Genomic DNA, 23685 nt, shown 5'->3' with positions numbered 1-23685 from the left:
TTTACAGTTTTCCATTATGACTTTATTTAACAAATGATCCTTTGTTTCATATGACTTTATTTCATTACCTTTTTGTTCAATTGCCATGACTGAGTTTTCTTCTACGTGACTACGTGAAGGTTGCAGCTACGTGGCTTTGTTGGTCTTTGAGATTTGGGAAGGTTTCTTTTAAGCATCTCAGCATAAGATAATCTATGTGTGTGTGTGTGTGTGTGTGTGTGTGTGTGTGTGTGTGTGTGTGTGTGTGTGTGTGTGTGTGTGTGTGTTGAATGGTATGTGTGAGGAATGTAGTGTGTTCCTGAAATCTCATTTGTATCCAAGATTTTTGCCTCCAAAGAAGTTGTGTATTAACATTTCTCACTTACCCTGTTATTTTCTTGAATAGTTAACTGGTTCATTGAGAACATGAGAACTTGATATGTTGTAAACCAAAAACGGAGATGTAGCGAACAATAAAACCAGGAACACAATCAAAAGTTCCCTAGTGAAATCCAAATGAGGGTCCGAGTCCGAAATAAGGATGTACAATTTATTGTATCACGACAACCAAAATTAAAACTTGTAACACATAGATAGAAGACGCCAAACTCATTAACGCTATGACAAGTAATAGTACGTTTTTGTACAAACTTCATCAGATGCAAATACCCCAGGCTAAACAGTACAAGCTTTTATGTATGGCTGAGAATCTAGGACCAATCTATGTCTAAATATAATTAACTTAAAACCAATCAAAATGCATAACCAGGATTTAAAAAAAACCTTTGAATATTCAAAATTAAATCAGTCCTTTAAAATAACTTGTTTATAAATACATAAATAATATAAATACTGACTTTTAAATTGTTACAACAAAACCACAATTTATGTACTTGATTTATAATAAATACTTGAAACATTTAAAAACAGTTGAATGAATAATGAATGATTAGATAAATGATGGTGGATTTGTAAGTATTTTGCTACCATCTAGTGGTCATATAGCAAATTGCATGTATATAAAAAAAATCTCACACACACACACACACACACACACACACACACACACACACACACACATTATGTATGTATATATATATATATATATATATATATATATATATATATATATATATATATATATATATGGGTTAATGTAGTAAAACTACATTTTATGTATTTAACATATATTGACTTGCTTGACAATTTAAAACAATTAAATTAATAAATTAAAAAATAAACAAATAATTGGAAATTTGTCAGTAGTTGACAACTTGATATGTTGTCTTAGGAAGCCCACACCTACCAAGCTGGACACAAAGACATTTGGAAATTGCTTATCCTTGTTGTCTGGTCCTGTAATAGGACTGTCTGTTAGGATTAAGGATTTGATAGGATTATCACCTATTTTCACTAACCTTAAGAAGGCTAACCTAAATAAACTAGCAGTTTGTTACAATAGCTAACCCTTTCAGAACACATCACTGTCATAACCTAAAACTGGTAGGCGGGCTAGAGCTGCAAGACTGTCTTATGATCTCACAACCTAAACTCATGACCAAATCTGTAAAAGCTGGTGACTCTCTGTTCACTAATACTGTAGGTAGGACATGGAATCTGCTACCCACAGATATTACTCTAATCACCTCCTTACCACTCTTCAAACAAAAAATCAAACTGTACTTCCAAAATCACTGGCTTTGTTCCTGTAGGACTCCTGACTAACCTTTTTCATTCCCCCCTACTCTACCTTAACTATTTACTGTCTTATTAGCTACACATACACTTACTTTTTTTCTTGCCCTGTTGCTCTCCTCTTATGCTCTGACTCACTCCTCCTGCCCTCATTTCCATCTTCTTTTTTCTTCCCCTTCTAGACTTTTGTTTCTCTCTCTTCTCCTCTCTTGTATTTTCTACATTAATCCCTTCTAATCTCTTGCTATACTTCTTTCTCTCCAAATTATTGAAACTAACTGCTAATCTTTAGCATTTTTATTTTGTATGCTACTACTGACCTAGTGTATTTTGTGTGTGCCTTAAGTATTTGTTGTTCTTATTACTAAATGTATATTCTTATTGTACTTAAATTTTTATTAATATGTCTTGTAGTGTAGGGCCTCTACTGAAAATGGACATATATCCAGCTAGACTAGCCCGGTAAACAAATGTAAAATAAAAAAAATAAATAAAATTTGGTTCTAACAAGGATCTCCTAGGATAGTTTATGGGGTTAAGGGCAAAATTTTATATAATGTTAGGATACAGTATTGCCGTTTGATGCACAAACTAGCTGCTCTAAGCTTATTTCCCCACAATACGACACTGTTTAACATGTTTCAGATCGAATCTTAACTTCATAGGTACATTTTACTAAGTGTTTGCTGCTATACAGGGCACTTCTAACTGCCATTGCCAGGTGGGCAGCCCATGCAGAGAAAAGAAGCTTGTAAAGTGACTGCTATTCCCTCTAGCCAATTAACAGCCACACTGATCTTCCTGCAGTACTTTCCAACCCAGACAGGCCAGGTAAACACCTTCTGCCACAACATGTCAGATCCTGCCACTTCTTAATGTAAAAGGAAAGCAGAGGCAGCTCTCAAGTACAGATTAAACAACAAACAACCACCAAACAACCAAGTCTCTGCCTAATTCACCCTTCTGCAAAGACATTTGGAGGCACAAAGGCTAGAAAAGTCAACAAACAGAGGAATGACTATTTTTGCCACAAAATGAAATCAGTGCTTTAAAATGCTGAAACACATTAGTGACCAAACAAGTACAAGTTCTGCAAATCAAGACAACATTCTTAGTTCAACTTGGAGGGCTCTAAATGCAGTTGAAACACTGGAAAAGTGTTGCAGAGTTCTCTGAAATCCTGAACCCTGGTGGAGTAAGATGGTTGATGAAAGTTAAAGCAGGAAGCAGGAAGACTCAAGCTTAAAAAAAATATCTGCTGAAGTGATGTTAAAAGCAAGGACTGTAGCCCAAATGGCAGAAATGTTTGCCTGTTTTGGAGATGGAGTTTGAAAATCCAAGAATGAAGAATTTTGTAAGAATTACAACCAGAAGAAATGCTCAGCAACCAGTGAAAACTGTGGATTACCAGATTTCTTTTGGCTTTTCTTTGGAGTATTTAAAGCTTTCCTGAGGATTTAAATGTGGAGGGCAATGAACTGACCTGTGGACTGAGCTGTGAATTACACTGGACATGGAAGAGGACTGAGCTGTGGATTATACTGGACATGGAAGTGGACTGAGCTGTGGATTACATTGGAACCTGTGGACCGAACTGTGGATTACACTGCAGATGGAAACTAGCCTGATCTGTGGACCAAGCTGTGGATTACACTGGACATGGAAGTGGACCGAGCTGTGGATTACACTGGAACCTGTGGACCGAGCTGTGGATTACACTGCAGATGAAAACTAGCCTGACCTGTGGACTGAGCTGTGGGTTACACTACAGATGGAAACTAGCTTGACCTGAGCTGCAGAAATCCATAAATGAGCCGCAAGAACTTTAAAGATCATTTGAGAGACTTTAAGCATTTTTGGAATGACATGAACTGTATGTTTATGTTTTCTTACAGTGGTTTTAAATTTGTATTCTTAAACTGTAAATAAATTGCACTTAAATTTACAGAGAGTTTTAAGTTTGTTTATTTACATGGTGCAATACTTACAAATACAGTATACATTATCTTTACAGGCTGGTATCTGATTACTCCATATTCCAGTACAGTTACTACAAAACCTGGTTAAGGTGTAAGAGAATTACAGGTACTTATATGTACTGCATACATTACCTTCACAGGATGGTGGCTGATGGTTCCACATTCCAGAAGCTAAACACTGGAGCCTCTCAGACCCACTCAGTTTGAACCCCTCTGTGCAGGTGAAACTACAGGTAGAGCTGTAGCTGAAATCTTCAAATAGATGTAAACAGGTCATGGTGCTCTTTTCTGGAGGCATTATCACACTGCATTTGTTGGCTGAAAAACATTTCAAAAAACAAATCCAAGGTACTAAAGGGGTCAAAACCAGCCAGCAGAGTCAATGAACCAATTTTAATAAAAAAAAAAAAAAACACATGAACTCAGCCACATAAAACATAGCGTTTTCATTTTAAAACATCAGATGTGGATCTAACAGTCAAACTCAGAGTTATATAGCATCCTGACAAGCAAACTGACCAATACAAAAAGACAAGTTATTAAGATGTCATTATCATAAAACTCATGAATATTCATCACAAGCCATGTTAAAAAGACTAAAAGGCTTCTTAAAATCAAGTTAAAAAATGCTAAAATACATTTAAAAATATCAGTGTTATAAATTATCTAAAAATTTAACTCACTTCTCCAAAAAAGATTAACTGAATACTTAAATAATTTACTTTAAAAATTATATGAATGAATATATATGTATGTTATGTAAAGTAGCAGACATCAGCAGCAGTAAGTAAATGAATAAACAGTAATAATGTGGCGCCCTCAAGTGGACAAAGTGTAAATCACAGACAGAAGTATGTGTATGTACAATACACACAATACACATATCACAACTTAAGTGTGAAGTGTGGGTTTAATAATGAACATTTTCATTTTTATAACTTGGCTGCCCTTAGTTTTAAGAGGGGAACAATGGGTGCACTTTCATTTAATCCTGGTGGAATGGTAGCCTGTAGAGTGATCTGCCACCAATGTTCTCTATATTCCACTCTGTCCCCCCTTACTTCTTTCTTAATTCCTTCCAAGACAAAAAATATGAATCTAGCATTCAGACAAACTAAGGAATGTTTATAAAGGGCATTAGTTTTCTTTTCGTTTAATATATCATAATAGTGCTCATATATACGCCTTTTTAATTTATGTTCTGTCCTACCCACATTAAAGGACTGACATTTTTCACACAAGGCTAAATATAGCAGTCCGCTCGATTCACAGTTAAAATAATCATTGCTAGTTAAAGTCATGTTTCTACTGTTTTAAAAGTATTTCTGCACCATTGCTTATGTAATTACATTGTGTACACCATCCACATTTATAAGTGCCAAACTTTTTCTAAGATTGTTTTGCCTCATCATTTTCTAAGACATTTTTCAAATTATGACAGCTCTTATACACAAACGTCAACTTCATTTTTGATATTTTTTTCTAAATCTGCGAGGTTAATGAACTTTTTCCATTCTGACTAATGTTTCTGATTATACCGGTACTAGCATTGTACTCTAATACCATGGCTTTGCTGTGCTCAACATTCTGATGATGCTCCTTCTCAGCACATACTCCAGGCAGCTGACCCAAAATGGGTTTGAATGTATCCTGCCTGCCCTCCTGTACCTGTTTCATGGCATCATCTAACAGGTCATTTGGGTAGCCTCTTGCACTAAAGAGACTTCTGAGAAAAATGCATTAATTTTGAAACTCGTTATTAGAAGTCATTCTACTAGCTCTCACAAGCTGCCCTTTAACAATGTTCTTATAATGATAGGGATGTGCACTGTCAAAATGCAGGAATGACTTAGAACAGGTGCTTTTTCTATGTACCTTTGAACTAAAGCCATGGTTTTCTTTATATATTTCTATATCAAGATATTGTAATTTTTCATCAGAAACATTGTATGTAAATTTGAGAAAGGAAGTAGTATTGTTTAAAAATCCTACAAATTCGTGCACTTTATCTTTAGCATCAATCCAAAAAATGCAAATATCATCCAAAAACCTCCTGTAAATACCCCAACAATCTTTATACATAGAATTTAAAACATATTTTTCCTCCCATTTGGCAAGTACTAGGTTGGCATAAGTGGGCACACATGCTGCACCCACAGCCACCCCTTTGATCTGATGATAAAATTCACCTTTCAAAGAGATGAAATTGTATTTTAATACTAGTTCCGTTAAACTGAGACAAACCAATCTATCATTCTGAGAAATTTCAGGATTATCATAAAGGATCTCTTCCAGCATCTGGATTCCTACATAGTGGCGTATGCTGGTAAAGAGTTCAACTACATCTATAGTAGTAAATATAACATTCGCATTGTATAGATCTTGGTTTATTTCTCTTAAAAAGTCCCAGGAATGTCTCAATATGTTTTTCCTTTTTAACCATAATTTCTTTAACATAGAATCCATAAATTTTGCCAAAGGTTAAGTTTTTGAACCCTCTGCTGTAACAATAGGTCTTAATGGGGGTCCATCTCATTCTTGTGGATTTTTGGTATCCAGAAAATTGTTGGGGTCCTGGGTTTTTCCACCCTCAAGTAGTTATAGGTGTTAACATCTATCAACCCTTCCAATAGCATATCAGAAAGGGTTGAATCTACTCTATTATAAGCTATATTTACTTAATTTCTCGACTCAGTTTCAGACTTGTCAGTATTCATTATTATTTCATTCATGTTACCCTCATAAATCAGAGTATCCATCCATACAGTACCTCCCCCTTTATCCGGCTTCATTATTCTAGTGTCTCTATCAGCTCTAAGCTCTTCTAAAACCAATCTTTCTTTAAAATTAATGTTGGCTTTATATTTAACCTTAGAGACAGCCTTTCTTATCTCCCCTTCCATGATACACTCAAAGTTTTTAATCTGGGGTGTTGTTCTCTTGAGTTAATAGTAGACCAAGATTTATTTTTCTTGTGAAAAGTTTAACATCTATAAGGGTTTTTGTTAAGTCACCTTTTTTCAAAGGTATGAATTTCATTCCTTTAGAAAGGAGGCTAAAATGTTCATCTTGCAAATCTACCTTACTAAAGTTATAAATATTATAACCATTGTTCCATTGTGGGTTAGATCATGTTACCAACTGGTGAAAAGGCAATAGTTGTAAATTAAATGTGAACAAATGTAGTATAGCTAATTTTGGTAAACACATTTTTTTTCATACCATATAGATGATACAACACTCCACTCAGACACTGTTATAAGCATCATGTCTCCTCAGTAGTTCAAAAGCCTTCTACCTGTCTTATCTGATTTCCAAAGGTATCTCCTCTGGATCCATCTGATTTCCAAAGGTATCTCCTCTGGATCTAGGGAAGACTTGATTCCCCTTTACGCATATCTCATCTGACCCATTATTGAATATAATGACCATTGTCTAAACGCATCACTCAACTTGAGAAACCTCTGAGATTCCTAACCAAAAATATCAGTGGACTCAAAAAACTTTCTTAACACATGCACTGACTGCCCTTTCTCTATACTCCAGCTTCATGTAGACTCCTCCATGAGGATCTATGTCTAGCATTATGAACCATGAAATATCCAACTCTCTGGACCTCCTGTTCTTTCTCTATATAAATGGTTCCATAAATATTCAGCAAAAGCAACTAAACCTTCATCAACAGATAAAAAAGATACATTGTTGTCACAGATTTATATTCCATTGTATCCCCAATGTCTGGACTAGACTTCCACTACTTGTCAAGCAGAGTAGTGCCCTGACTCCCTTCAAGGTCAGCCTAGAAAAGTGGATGCACAGACTCAAATTCTTTCCTGCTCCATCTTATCTTGCCCTCCTTGAGGCTAGAGGGCACATATGCATATATTTTTTTTGAGATAGGCTTGTAATGATCTGCAGACTGATTGCCTAGTACTTACCTATGAGCCTATGAACCTAAGAAGTGGCTCCAGTCCTCTCCCTCTCCAGAGACACTTACTTATGGGATGTGAGGACACATGTGGCACCAGTACAGTCACTTACTTCTGGATCTTACAGCATCTTATGTTTCAGTGAGGTGCTTTTCCGTTGAAAACAAGTACATTTGTGGTACCAGCGCAGAAACTTGACCCTGGGCACTGAGAACACATGGGATTCCAAAGCAGGTACAAAGGACAGGTGTCTTCCTTACACCAGGGTGGGTCTCCCTGTTCCATAAACCATTTCTGATTTCAGGGTGTCACGTTTACATACATTAGTAAATGTGTTAGTACATGTTTTTTCAGCAGCAAAGCTGTGTTTATTTATTTATGTATTTTTTTTTTTTTGGAATCTTTGTCAACCTTTAAGTGACATGGATGCAGCAGAATAGAAGTCGTCCATCTAATCCATCGTTTATGTGAATTTTATTTTGCATACCCTCTTCATCCTCACTTTTCCCTTTGCTCACTTCCATCTGTTCTGTGCTCTCTTTAATGCCTCTGTGGTTTTGCTCTCCACCACTTATTCCATTAGTCAATTTCATAGGACCACAACTCTCTCTGTGAACAAGTGCTTTCAGAGAAGTAGATAGAAGTAAGTCCCTTCAATCTATTGTCTCCCTCCTGGTCTCTCTCTCTCTGTCTCTCTCTCTCTATCCTTCCAGTTCAGGATGACCCATTCACATCTGACTGATATGACTTTATGTACTGATATCCTGCCTCCGCTGTTACTTCTGGCCTCATGTGAGAAGAGTTGTGGCTCCTCTAGCCACTAGTCTTATCCCTTCCCTTATTTCCCATGCACCCCTGGTGACCCTTCCAGCAGTCTGATGTGCCGTTATTTATATGGCCTCCAGAACTGTATGCAATACACAGGGTGAGATTTGATCAGGACCTGACACACAAGAAGGTTTAATTCTTTGGTACTGTAATCTGCCACCCCCCCCCCCCCGGATAAACCTCAGCATTCTGTTTACTGCTGTTAATGCCCTCTCACTCTGCTCTGTGGTCCAGTCCAGGCGTGGTCATCACCCACAGATCCTTTTCCTGCTCTGTTATCAGTTCCACTCCCCCACTGAATATGTCACACTAGGGTATTGTGATATGACTGCAGTTCTTAACTTTACTTGCATTGAACCTCGGCTTGTTACCATTCTTCCCACTTGTTAAGCCTTTCTAGATGTTTCCTTACATTCCTTTCCCAGTTCTTCATGCTGCATTTCTGTTTATACAATCAGCGAAGAGGACGACCTTATTCCCTTTCCGTTATGTGCCCAAGAGCCAGGTAATCAGATACAGAACAGGCACAGATACATTACAGAATGCATGGATATAACCAGGTAAATAAAGGCAGGCTACAATGTTACTGACATACCTCTCAACCTCCTAATGCAAACAATCTGTACAAAGCTTGACAAACTGGGGGTACAAATAGGGACATATTTTAAATATTGCTCTTATAAACATTTAGAAAGTTGTTAGAGTAACAGGATTTGTTTTAATATACATTTTATGAAGGATATGAAGTCTGAAACTCAAATTTATGTCATTATTTAGTGACTGCAATCCTGAGATTATCCCAGTGATTTGCCAGAAAAATAGAGGAACAGGCCAAAAATATGAGGCATAAATCTGGACAGTCTGCAGAAATCTGTACAGTTGAGAGGTATGGTTACTGACATTTAAACTATTACCACAAGTTATTCCAGTGAAAGCAGACTGGAAATTATAGAGAATTATGTAATACAAATACACACATACATACACAAATAAATGCAAAAAATATTATAGATATATGAAACATACTGCAATACTAACTTTAAAACAAATCAGTATCAGTGCGGTGACAAGTCCAGTACAAATAAGGTAATCCCAACAATAGTAAAAAAGATAAACCTGGAACCATCAACAGTAAAAAGTATGTTTAATTGGTTATCCACCCAGTTGCTAAAATCAGTTCAGTCAAAGTACACGCAAGTGCTAAAAACTGATGTCTTGAAGGCCAGTACTGGCAAAGTGTACATAGTCATTACACTACGTTGCCTCAAACTTCTTATAAATCCTATGATTCTCTTCTTAAGTAAATGTCTCTTTCATGGAGGTAATTACATTTTGGCACCAATAAAATATTTTGTGTAGTTGTCTGCAAGGTTGCGTTAGAGAGCCTGATGTATAGAAAGACAATTAGAATACTCATGTGGAAAGCTAACAAATTTTCAGCATGCATTCATGTGGCCACATAACAAATGTTCGCCATGCTTTCAGCTTTGAGTCATTGCACTCAGTACGTTGTGGCGTATAGAAATCCTGGAGGTTATCTAGTCTCAGTTGCCATTGTTTTTTATATGACATGTTTTGCAGTTTGTACCAGGAGCCAAACATCGTACATAAGGATAGTAAGTATTAGAAGACAGGAGCCAGGGTTTACTAGCAGAATATACTCACCTGTCTAATACCAGTGAGGATATTGCACTAAGTACCAGTGCAGTGTAATGACAGTAACATGCTACAGGAGTGCAGATCTCTGTCAGAGCAGAATATACTCACCTGTCTAATACCAGTGAGGATATTGCACTAAGTACCAGTGCAGTGTAATGACAGTAACATGCTACAGGAGTGCAGATCTCTGTCAGAGCAGAATATACTCACCTGTTTAATACCAGTGAGGATATTACACTAAGTACCAGTGCAGTGTAATGACAGTAACATGCTACAGGAGTGCAGATCTCTGTCAGAGCAGAATATACTCACCTGTCTAATACCAGTGAGGATATTGCACTAAGTACCAGCGCAGTGTAATGACAGTAACATGCTACGGAGTGCAGATCTCTGTCAGAGCAGAATATACTCACCTGTTTAATACCAGTGAGGATATTGCACTAAGTACCAGTGCAGTGTAATGACAGTAACATGCTACAGGAGTGCAGATCTCTGTCAGAGCAGAATATACTCACCTGTCTAATACCAGTGAGGATATTGCACTAAGTACCAGCGCAGTGTAATGACAGTAACATGCTACGGGAGTGCAGATCTCTGTCAGAGCAGAATATACTCACCTGTCTAATACCAGTGAGGATATTGCACTAAGTACCAGTGCAGTGTAATGACAGTAACATGCTACGGGAGTGCAGATCTCTGTCAGAGCAGAATATACTCACCTGTCTAATACCAGTGAGGATATTGCACTAAGTACCAGCGCAGTGTAATGACAGTAACATGCTACAGGAGTGCAGATCTCTGTCAGAGCAGAATATACTCACCTGTTTAATACCAGTGAGGATATTACACTAAGTACCAGCGCAGTGTAATGACAGTAACATGCTACGGGAGTGCAGATCTCTGTCAGAGCAGAATATACTCACCTGTCTAATACCAGTGAGGATATTGCACTAAGTACCAGTGCAGTGTAATGACAGTAACATGCTACAGGAGTGCAGATCTCTGTCAGAGCAGAATATACTCACCTGTCTAATACCAGTGAGGATATTGCACTAAGTACCAGTGCAGTGTAATGACAGTAACATGCTACAGGAGTGCAGATCTCTGTCAGAGCAGAATATACTCACCTGTCTAATACCAGTGAGGATATTGCACTAAGTACCAGCGCAGTGTAATGACAGTAACATGCTACGGGAGTGCAGATCTCTGTCAGAGCAGAATATACTCACCTGTCTAATACCAGTGAGGATATTGCACTAAGTACCAGTGCAGTGTAATGACAGTAACATGCTACGGGAGTGCAGATCTCTGTCAGAGCAGAATATACTCACCTGTCTAATACCAGTGAGGATATTGCACTAAGTACCAGCGCAGTGTAATGACAGTAACATGCTACAGGAGTGCAGATCTCTGTCAGAGCAGAATATACTCACCTGTCTAATACCAGTGAGGATATTGCACTAAGTACCAGTGCAGTGTAATGACAGTAACATGCTACGGGAGTGCAGATCTCTGTCAGAGCAGAATATACTCACCTGTCTAATACCAGTGAGGATATTGCACTAAGTACCAGTGCAGTGTAATGACAGTAACATGCTACAGGAGTGCAGATCTCTGTCAGAGCAGAATATACTCACCTGTCTAATACCAGTGAGGATATTGCACTAAGTACCAGTGCAGTGTAATGACAGTAACATGCTACGGGAGTGCAGATCTCTGTCAGAGCAGAATATACTCACCTGTCTAATACCAGTGAGGATATTGCACTAAGTACCAGTGCAGTGTAATGACAGTAACATGCTACAGGAGTGCAGATCTCTGTCAGAGCAGAATATACTCACCTGTCTAATACCAGTGAGGATATTGCACTAAGTACCAGCGCAGTGTAATGACAGTAACATGCTACGGGAGTGCAGATCTCTGTCAGAGCAGAATATACTCACCTGTCTAATACCAGTGAGGATATTGCACTAAGTACCAGCGCAGTGTAATGACAGTAACATGCTACAGGAGTGCAGATCTCTGTCAGAGCAGAATATACTCACCTGTCTAATACCAGTGAGGATATTGCACTAAGTACCAGTGCAGTGTAATGACAGTAACATGCTACGGGAGTGCAGATCTCTGTCAGAGCAGAATATACTCACCTGTCTAATACCAGTGAGGATATTGCACTAAGTACCAGTGCAGTGTAATGACAGTAACATGCTACGGGAGTGCAGATCTCTGTCAGAGCAGAATATACTCACCTGTCTAATACCAGTGAGGATATTGCACTAAGTACCAGTGCAGTGTAATGACAGTAACATGCTACAGGAGTGCAGATCTCTGTCAGAGCAGAATATACTCACCTGTCTAATACCAGTGAGGATATTGCACTAAGTACCAGTGCAGTGTAATGACAGTAACATGCTACAGGAGTGCAGATCTCTGTCAGAGCAGAATATACTCACCTGTCTAATACCAGTGAGGATATTGCACTAAGTACCAGTGCAGTGTAATGACAGTAACATGCTACGGGAGTGCAGATCTCTGTCAGAGCAGAATATACTCACCTGTCTAATACCAGTGAGGATATTGCACTAAGTACCAGTGCAGTGTAATGACAGTAACATGCTACAGGAGTGCAGATCTCTGTCAGAGCAGAATATACTCACCTGTCTAATACCAGTGAGGATATTGCACTAAGTACCAGTGCAGTGTAATGACAGTAACATGCTACGGGAGTGCAGATCTCTGTCAGAGCAGAATATACTCACCTGTCTAATACCAGTGAGGATATTGCACTAAGTACCAGTGCAGTGTAATGACAGTAACATGCTACAGGAGTGCAGATCTCTGTCAGAGCAGAATATACTCACCTGTCTAATACCAGTGAGGATATTGCACTAAGTACCAGTGCAGTGTAATGACAGTAACATGCTACAGGAGTGCAGATCTCTGTCAGAGCAGAATATACTCACCTGTCTAATACCAGTGAGGATATTGCACTAAGTACCAGTGCAGTGTAATGACAGTAACATGCTACAGGAGTGCAGATCTCTGTCAGAGCAGAATATACTCACCTGTCTAATACCAGTGAGGATATTGCACTAAGTACCAGTGCAGTGTAATGACAGTAACATGCTACAGGAGTGCAGATCTCTGTCAGAGCAGAATATACTCACCTGTCTAATACCAGTGAGGATATTGCACTAAGTACCAGTGCAGTGTAATGACAGTAACATGCTACGGGAGTGCAGATCTCTGTCAGAGCAGAATATACTCACCTGTCTAATACCAGTGAGGATATTGCACTAAGTACCAGTGCAGTGTAATGACAGTAACATGCTACGGGAGTGCAGATCTCTGTCAGAGCAGAATATACTCACCTGTCTAATACCAGTGAGGATATTGCACTAAGTACCAGCGCAGTGTAATGACAGTAACATGCTACGGGAGTGCAGATCTCTGTCAGAGCAGAATATACTCACCTGTCTAATACCAGTGAGGATATTGCACTAAGTACCAGTGCAGTGTAATGACAGTAACATGCTACAGGAGTGCAGATCTCTGTCAGAGCAGAATATACTCACCTGTCTAATACCAGTGAGGATATTGCACTAAGTACCAGTGCAGTGTAATGACAGTAACATGCTACGGGAGTGCAGATCTCTGTCAGAGCAGAATATACTCACCTGTCTAATACCAGTGAGGATATTGCACTAAGTACCAGTGCAGTGTAATGACAGTAACATGCTACGGGAGTGCAGATCTCTGTCAGAGCAGAATATACTCACCTGTCTAATACCAGTGAGGATATTGCACTAAGTACCAGTGCAGTGTAATGACAGTAACATGCTACAGGAGTGCAGATCTCTGTCAGAGCAGAATATACTCACCTGTCTAATACCAGTGAGGATATTGCACTAAGTACCAGTGCAGTGTAATGACAGTAACATGCTACAGGAGTGCAGATCTCTGTCAGAGCAGAATATACTCACCTGTCTAATACCAGTGAGGATATTGCACTAAGTACCAGTGCAGTGTAATGACAGTAACATGCTACAGGAGTGCAGATCTCTGTCAGAGCAGAATATACTCACCTGTCTAATACCAGTGAGGATATTGCACTAAGTACCAGTGCAGTGTAATGACAGTAACATGCTACGGGAGTGCAGATCTCTGTCAGAGCAGAATATACTCACCTGTCTAATACCAGTGAGGATATTGCACTAAGTACCAGTGCAGTGTAATGACAGTAACATGCTACAGGAGTGCAGATCTCTGTCAGAGCAGAATATACTCACCTGTCTAATACCAGTGAGGATATTGCACTAAGTACCAGTGCAGTGTAATGACAGTAACATGCTACGGGAGTGCAGATCTCTGTCAGAGCAGAATATACTCACCTGTCTAATACCAGTGAGGATATTGCACTAAGTACCAGTGCAGTGTAATGACAGTAACATGCTACGGGAGTGCAGATCTCTGTCAGAGCAGAATATACTCACCTGTCTAATACCAGTGAGGATATTGCACTAAGTACCAGTGCAGTGTAATGACAGTAACATGCTACAGGAGTGCAGATCTCTGTCAGAGCAGAATATACTCACCTGTCTAATACCAGTGAGGATATTGCACTAAGTACCAGTGCAGTGTAATGACAGTAACATGCTACGGGAGTGCAGATCTCTGTCAGAGCAGAATATACTCACCTGTCTAATACCAGTGAGGATATTGCACTAAGTACCAGTGCAGTGTAATGACAGTAACATGCTACAGGAGTGCAGATCTCTGTCAGAGCAGAATATACTCACCTGTCTAATACCAGTGAGGATATTGCACTAAGTACCAGTGCAGTGTAATGACAGTAACATGCTACAGGAGTGCAGATCTCTGTCAGAGCAGAATATACTCACCTGTCTAATACCAGTGAGGATATTGCACTAAGTACCAGTGCAGTGTAATGACAGTAACATGCTACAGGAGTGCAGATCTCTGTCAGAGCAGAATATACTCACCTGTCTAATACCAGTGAGGATATTGCACTAAGTACCAGTGCAGTGTAATGACAGTAACATGCTACAGGAGTGCAGATCTCTGTCAGAGCAGAATATACTCACCTGTCTAATACCAGTGAGGATATTGCACTAAGTACCAGTGCAGTGTAATGACAGTAACATGCTACGGGAGTGCAGATCTCTGTCAGAGCAGAATATACTCACCTGTCTAATACCAGTGAGGATATTGCACTAAGTACCAGCGCAGTGTAATGACAGTAACATGCTACAGGAGTGCAGATCTCTGTCAGAGCAGAATATACTCACCTGTCTAATACCAGTGAGGATATTGCACTAAGTACCAGTGCAGTGTAATGACAGTAACATGCTACGGGAGTGCAGATCTCTGTCAGAGCAGAATATACTCACCTGTCTAATACCAGTGAGGATATTGCACTAAGTACCAGTGCAGTGTAATGACAGTAACATGCTACAGGAGTGCAGATCTCTGTCAGAGCAGAATATACTCACCTGTCTAATACCAGTGAGGATATTGCACTAAGTACCAGTGCAGTGTAATGACAGTAACATGCTATGGGAGTGCAGATCTCTGTCAGAGCAGAATATACTCACCTGTCTAATACCAGTGAGGATATTGCACTAAGTACCAGTGCAGTGTAATGACAGTAACATGCTACAGGAGTGCAGATCTCTGTCAGAGCAGAATATACTCACCTGTCTAATACCAGTGAGGATATTGCACTAAGTACCAGTGCAGTGTAATGACAGTAACATGCTACAGGAGTGCAGATCTCTGTCAGAGCAGAATATACTCACCTGTCTAATACCAGTGAGGATATTGCACTAAGTACCAGTGCAGTGTAATGACAGTAACATGCTACGGGAGTGCAGATCTCTGTCAGAGCAGAATATACTCACCTGTCTAATACCAGTGAGGATATTGCACTAAGTACCAGTGCAGTGTAATGACAGTAACATGCTACGGGAGTGCAGATCTCTGTCAGAGCAGAATATACTCACCTGTCTAATACCAGTGAGGATATTGCACTAAGTACCAGTGCAGTGTAATGACAGTAACATGCTACAGGAGTGCAGATCTCTGTCAGAGCAGAATATACTCACCTGTCTAATACCAGTGAGGATATTGCACTAAGTACCAGTGCAGTGTAATGACAGTAACATGCTACGGGAGTGCAGATCTCTGTCAGAGCAGAATATACTCACCTGTCTAATACCAGTGAGGATATTGCACTAAGTACCAGCGCAGTGTAATGACAGTAACATGCTACGGGAGTGCAGATCTCTGTCAGAGCAGAATATACTCACCTGTCTAATACCAGTGAGGATATTGCACTAAGTACCAGTGCAGTGTAATGACAGTAACATGCTACGGGAGTGCAGATCTCTGTCAGAGCAGAATATACTCACCTGTCTAATACCAGTGAGGATATTGCACTAAGTACCAGCGCAGTGTAATGACAGTAACATGCTACAGGAGTGCAGATCTCTGTCAGAGCAGAATATACTCACCTGTCTAATACCAGTGAGGATATTGCACTAAGTACCAGTGCAGTGTAATGACAGTAACATGCTACAGGAGTGCAGATCTCTGTCAGAGCAGAATATACTCACCTGTCTAATACCAGTGAGGATATTGCACTAAGTACCAGTGCAGTGTAATGACAGTAACATGCTACAGGAGTGCAGATCTCTGTCAGAGCAGAATATACTCACCTGTCTAATACCAGTGAGGATATTGCACTAAGTACCAGCGCAGTGTAATGACAGTAACATGCTACGGGAGTGCAGATCTCTGTCAGAGCAGAATATACTCACCTGTCTAATACCAGTGAGGATATTGCACTAAGTACCAGTGCAGTGTAATGACAGTAACATGCTACAGGAGTGCAGATCTCTGTCAGAGCAGAATATACTCACCTGTCTAATACCAGTGAGGATATTGCACTAAGTACCAGTGCAGTGTAATGACAGTAACATGCTATGGGAGTGCAGATCTCTGTCAGAGCAGAATATACTCACCTGTCTAATACCAGTGAGGATATTGCACTAAGTACCAGCGCAGTGTAATGACAGTAACATGCTACAGGAGTGCAGATCTCTGTCAGAGCAGAATATACTCACCTGTCTAATACCAGTGAGGATATTGCACTAAGTACCAGTGCAGTGTAATGACAGTAACATGCTACGGGAGTGCAGATCTCTGTCAGAGCAGAATATACTCACCTGTCTAATACCAGTGAGGATATTGCACTAAGTACCAGTGCAGTGTAATGACAGTAACATGCTACAGGAGTGCAGATCTCTGTCAGAGCAGAATATACTCACCTGTTTAATACCAGTGAGGATATTACACTAAGTACCAGTGCAGTGTAATGACAGTAACATGCTAGTGGAGTGCAGATCACTGTCAGAGCAGAATATACTCACCTGTCATACCAGTGAGAATATTGCACTAAGTACCAGTGCAGTGTAATGACAGTAACATGCTACAGGAGTGCAGATCTCTGTCAGAGCAGAATATACTCACCTGTCTAATACCAGTGAGGATATTGCACTAAGTACCAGTGCAGTGTAATGACAGTAACATGCTACGGGAGTGCAGATCTCTGTCAGAGCAGAATATACTCACCTGTCTAATACCAGTGAGGATATTGCACTAAGTACCAGCGCAGTGTAATGACAGTAACATGCTACGGGAGTGCAGATCTCTGTCAGAGCAGAATATACTCACCTGTCTAATACCAGTGAGGATATTGCACTAAGTACCAGTGCAGTGTAATGACAGTAACATGCTATGGGAGTGCAGATCTCTGTCAGAGCAGAATATACTCACCTGTCTAATACCAGTGAGGATATTGCACTAAGTACCAGTGCAGTGTAATGACAGTAACATGCTACAGGAGTGCAGATCTCTGTCAGAGCAGAATATATTCACCTGTCTAATACCAGTGAGGATATTCCACTAAGTACCACCGCAGTGTAATGACAGTAACATGGTACGTGAGTGCAGATCTCTGTCAGAGCAGAATATACTCACCTGTTTCATACCAGTGAGGATATTGCACTAGGTACCAGCGCAGTGTAATGACAGTAACATGCTACAGGAGTGCAGATCTCTGTCAGAGCAGAATATACTCACCTGTTTAATACCAGTGAGGATATTTCACTAAGTACCAGTGCAGTGTAATGACAGTAACATGCTACGGGAGTGCAGATCTCTGTCAGAGCAGAATATACTCACCTGTCTAATACCAGTGAGGATATTGCACTAAGTACCAGTGCAGTGTAATGACAGTAACATGCTACAGGAGTGCAGATCTCTGTCAGAGCAGAATATACTCACCTGTCTAATACCAGTGAGGATATTGCACTAAGTACCAGTGCAGTGTAATGACAGTAACATGCTACGGGAGTGCAGATCTCTGTCAGAGCAGAATATACTCACCTGTCTAATACCAGTGAGGATATTGCACTAAGTACCAGCGCAGTGTAATGACAGTAACATGCTACAGGAGTGCAGATCTCTGTCAGAGCAGAATATACTCACCTGTCTAATACCAGTGAGGATATTGCACTAAGTACCAGTGCAGTGTAATGACAGTAACATGCTACGGGAGTGCAGATCTCTGTCAGAGCAGAATATACTCACCTGTCTAATACCAGTGAGGATATTGCACTAAGTACCAGCGCAGTGTAATGACAGTAACATGCTACGGGAGTGCAGATCTCTGTCAGAGCAGAATATACTCACCTGTCTAATACCAGTGAGGATATTGCACTAAGTACCAGTGCAGTGTAATGACAGTAACATGCTATGGGAGTGCAGATCTCTGTCAGAGCAGAATATACTCACCTGTCTAATACCAGTGAGGATATTGCACTAAGTACCAGCGCAGTGTAATGACAGTAACATGCTACAGGGAGTGCAGATCTCTGTCAGAGCAGAATATACTCACCTGTCTAATACCAGTGAGGATATTGCACTAAGTACCAGTGCAGTGTAATGACAGTAACATGCTACGGGAGTGCAGATCTCTGTCAGAGCAGAATATACTCACCTGTCTAATACCAGTGAGGATATTGCACTAAGTACCAGTGCAGTGTAATGACAGTAACATGCTACGGGAGTGCAGATCTCTGTCAGAGCAGAATATACTCACCTGTCTAATACCAGTGAGGATATTGCACTAAGTACCAGTGCAGTGTAATGACAGTAACATGCTACAGGAGTGCAGATCTCTGTCAGAGCAGAATATACTCACCTGTCTAATACCAGTGAGGATATTGCACTAAGTACCAGTGCAGTGTAATGACAGTAACATGCTACGGGAGTGCAGATCTCTGTCAGAGCAGAATATACTCACCTGTCTAATACCAGTGAGGATATTGCACTAAGTACCAGTGCAGTGTAATGACAGTAACATGCTACGGGAGTGCAGATCTCTGTCAGAGCAGAATATACTCACCTGTCTAATACCAGTGAGGATATTGCACTAAGTACCAGTGCAGTGTAATGACAGTAACATGCTACAGGAGTGCAGATCTCTGTCAGAGCAGAATATACTCACCTGTCTAATACCAGTGAGGATATTGCACTAAGTACCAGTGCAGTGTAATGACAGTAACATGCTACAGGAGTGCAGATCTCTGTCAGAGCAGAATATACTCACCTGTCTAATACCAGTGAGGATATTGCACTAAGTACCAGTGCAGTGTAATGACAGTAACATGCTACGAGAGTGCAGATCTCTGTCAGAGCAGAATATACTCACCTGTCTAATACCAGTGAGGATATTGCACTAAGTACCAGTGCAGTGTAATGACAGTAACATGCTACAGGAGTGCAGATCTCTGTCAGAGCAGAATATACTCACCTGTCTAATACCAGTGAGGATATTGCACTAAGTACCAGTGCAGTGTAATGACAGTAACATGCTACAGGAGTGCAGATCTCTGTCAGAGCAGAATATACTCACCTGTCTAATACCAGTGAGGATATTGCACTAAGTACCAGTGCAGTGTAATGACAGTAACATGCTACAGGAGTGCAGATCTCTGTCAGAGCAGAATATACTCACCTGTCTAATACCAGTGAGGATATTGCACTAAGTACCAGTGCAGTGTAATGACAGTAACATGCTACGGGAGTGCAGATCTCTGTCAGAGCAGAATATACTCACCTGTCTAATACCAGTGAGGATATTGCACTAAGTACCAGTGCAGTGTAATGACAGTAACATGCTACAGGAGTGCAGATCTCTGTCAGAGCAGAATATACTCACCTGTCTAATACCAGTGAGGATATTGCACTAAGTACCAGCACAGTGCAGTGTAATGACAGTAACATGCTACAGGAGTGCAGATCTCTGTCAGAGCAGAATATACTCACCTGTCTAATACCAGTGAGGATATTGCACTAAGTACCAGTGCAGTGTAATGACAGTAACATGCTACAGGAGTGCAGATCTCTGTCAGAGCAGAATATACTCACCTGTCTAATACCAGTGAGGATATTGCACTAAGTACCAGTGCAGTGTAATGACAGTAACATGCTATGGGAGTGCAGATCTCTGTCAGAGCAGAATATACTCACCTGTCTAATACCAGTGAGGATATTGCACTAAGTACCAGCGCAGTGTAATGACAGTAACATGCTACGGGAGTGCAGATCTCTGTCAGAGCAGAATATACTCACCTGTCTAATACCAGTGAGGATATTGCACTAAGTACCAGTGCAGTGTAATGACAGTAACATGCTACGGGAGTGCAGATCTCTGTCAGAGCAGAATATACTCACCTGTCTAATACCAGTGAGGATATTGCACTAAGTACCAGCGCAGTGTAATGACAGTAACATGCTACAGGAGTGCAGATCTCTGTCAGAGCAGAATATACTCACCTGTCTAATACCAGTGAGGATATTGCACTAAGTACCAGTGCAGTGTAATGACAGTAACATGCTACGGGAGTGCAGATCTCTGTCAGAGCAGAATATACTCACCTGTCTAATACCAGTGAGGATATTGCACTAAGTACCAGTGCAGTGTAATGACAGTAACATGCTACGGGAGTGCAGATCTCTGTCAGAGCAGAATATACTCACCTGTCTAATACCAGTGAGGATATTGCACTAAGTACCAGTGCAGTGTAATGACAGTAACATGCTACGGGAGTGCAGATCTCTGTCAGAGCAGAATATACTCACCTGTCTAATACCAGTGAGGATATTGCACTAAGTACCAGTGCAGTGTAATGACAGTAACATGCTACAGGAGTGCAGATCTCTGTCAGAGCAGAATATACTCACCTGTCTAATACCAGTGAGGATATTGCACTAAGTACCAGTGCAGTGTAATGACAGTAACATAGTACAGGAGTGCAGATCTCTGTCAGAGCAGAATATACTCACCTGTCTAATACCAGTGAGGATATTGCACTAAGTACCAGTGCAGTGTAATGACAGTAACATGCTACAGGAGTGCAGATCTCTGTCAGAGCAGAATATACTCACCTGTCTAATACCAGTGAGGATATTGCACTAAGTACCAGTGCAGTGTAATGACAGTAACATGCTACCGGAGTGCAGATCTCTGTCAGAGCAGAATATACTCACCTGTCTAATACCAGTGAGGATATTGCACTAAGTACCAGTGCAGTGTAATGACAGTAACATGCTGAGTGCAGATCAATGTCAGAGCAGAATATACTCACCTGTCTAATACCAGTGAGGATATTGCACTAAGTACCAGTGCAGTGTAATGACAGTAACATGCTACAGGAGTGCAGATCTCTGTCAGAGCAGAATATACTCACCTGTCTAATACCAGTGAGGATATTGCACTAAGTACCAGTGCAGTGTAATGACAGTAACATGCTACAGGAGTGCAGATCTCTGTCAGAGCAGAATATACTCACCTGTCTAATACCAGTGAGGATATTGCACTAAGTACCAGTGCAGTGTAATGACAGTAACATGCTACAGGAGTGCAGATCTCTGTCAGAGCAGAATATACTCACCTGTCTAATACCAGTGAGGATATTGCACTAAGTACCAGTGCAGTGTAATGACAGTAACATGCTACAGGAGTGCAGATCTCTGTCAGAGCAGAATATACTCACCTGTCTAATACCAGTGAGGATATTGCACTAAGTACCAGTGCAGTGTAATGACAGTAACATGCTACAGGAGTGCAGATCTCTGTCAGAGCAGAATATACTCACCTGTCTAATACCAGTGAGGATATTGCACTAAGTACCAGTGCAGTGTAATGACAGTAACATGCTACAGGAGTGCAGATCTCTGTCAGAGCAGAATATACTCACCTGTCTAATACCAGTGAGGATATTGCACTAAGTACCAGTGCAGTGTAATGACAGTAACATGCTACGGGAGTGCAGATCTCTGTCAGAGCAGAATATACTCACCTGTCTAATACCAGTGAGGATATTGCACTAAGTACCAGTGCAGTGTAATGACAGTAACATGCTACGGAGTGCAGATCTCTGTCAGAGCAGAATATACTCACCTGTCTAATACCAGTGAGGATATTGCACTAAGTACCAGTGCAGTGTAATGACAGTAACATGCTACGGGAGTGCAGATCTCTGTCAGAGCAGAATATACTCACCTGTCTAATACCAGTGAGGATATTGCACTAAGTACCAGTGCAGTGTAATGACAGTAACATGCTACAGGAGTGCAGATCTCTGTCAGAGCAGAATATACTCACCTGTCTAATACCAGTGAGGATATTGCACTAAGTACCAGTGCAGTGTAATGACAGTAACATGCTACAGGAGTGCAGATCTCTGTCAGAGCAGAATATACTCACCTGTCTAATACCAGTGAGGATATTGCACTAAGTACCAGTGCAGTGTAATGACAGTAACATGCTACGGGAGTGCAGATCTCTGTCAGAGCAGAATATACTCACCTGTCTAATACCAGTGAGGATATTGCACTAAGTACCAGTGCAGTGTAATGACAGTAACATGCTACAGGAGTGCAGATCTCTGTCAGAGCAGAATATACTCACCTGTCTAATACCAGTGAGGATATTGCACTAAGTACCAGTGCAGTGTAATGACAGTAACATGCTACGGGAGTGCAGATCTCTGTCAGAGCAGAATATACTCACCTGTCTAATACCAGTGAGGATATTGCACTAAGTACCCTGAAAGAGTAAATCTCGAGGCAGATTTTTCCCGGCAAATACCGGGTTCTAATCCCAGTGAATGTAAGCCCAGTCATGAAAGAGTAAATTTTCCAGAGCAAAAACCCTTCTTTAGAGCAGAATATCTCACTGTAATACCAGTGGGGAAATTTTGCATAAGTCCCAGTGCTGTAAGACAGAAATTCCCTGCAATTTCCGTAGGAAAAAAACACCGTTAATATAATGAGGAATTGCTAAGTACCAAGTTATACGTACATTCAGTGAGATTCTGTCAGAGCGGGATATACTAATCAAGGATGCGACCGTGACAGAAATCTCATTTTTAATCCAGGGGGATATTCACTTACCAGGGAAATGAAGAAACATGCAGGATGCAGACCTTGTAGGGAAATCCCCCTTTCAACCGGGGGAAATCCAA

The 23685-nt window shown here is 40.6% G+C and overlaps 1 protein-coding gene across 1 annotated transcript in view; it reads right to left on the bottom strand.

The window, feature by feature from the left end:
* Positions 1 to 23685, bottom strand: part of LOC122814135 (P-selectin-like) — a 185584-nt gene that overhangs the window by 83993 nt on the left and 77906 nt on the right. Inside the window, exon 3 of the mRNA XM_044086748.1 lies at positions 3786 to 3971. Coding sequence (XP_043942683.1) covers positions 3786 to 3971 — 186 coding nt within the window. The remainder of the gene's footprint in view (positions 1 to 3785; positions 3972 to 23685) is intronic.

Source organism: Protopterus annectens, chromosome 10.part0 (assembly GCF_019279795.1).
Source record: "Protopterus annectens isolate FY-2018-M chromosome 10.part0, PAN1.0, whole genome shotgun sequence".
In the NCBI taxonomy this organism is placed as follows: domain Eukaryota; kingdom Metazoa; phylum Chordata; order Ceratodontiformes; family Protopteridae; genus Protopterus; species Protopterus annectens.
This window is presented reverse-complemented; position numbering and strand designations above follow the sequence as displayed.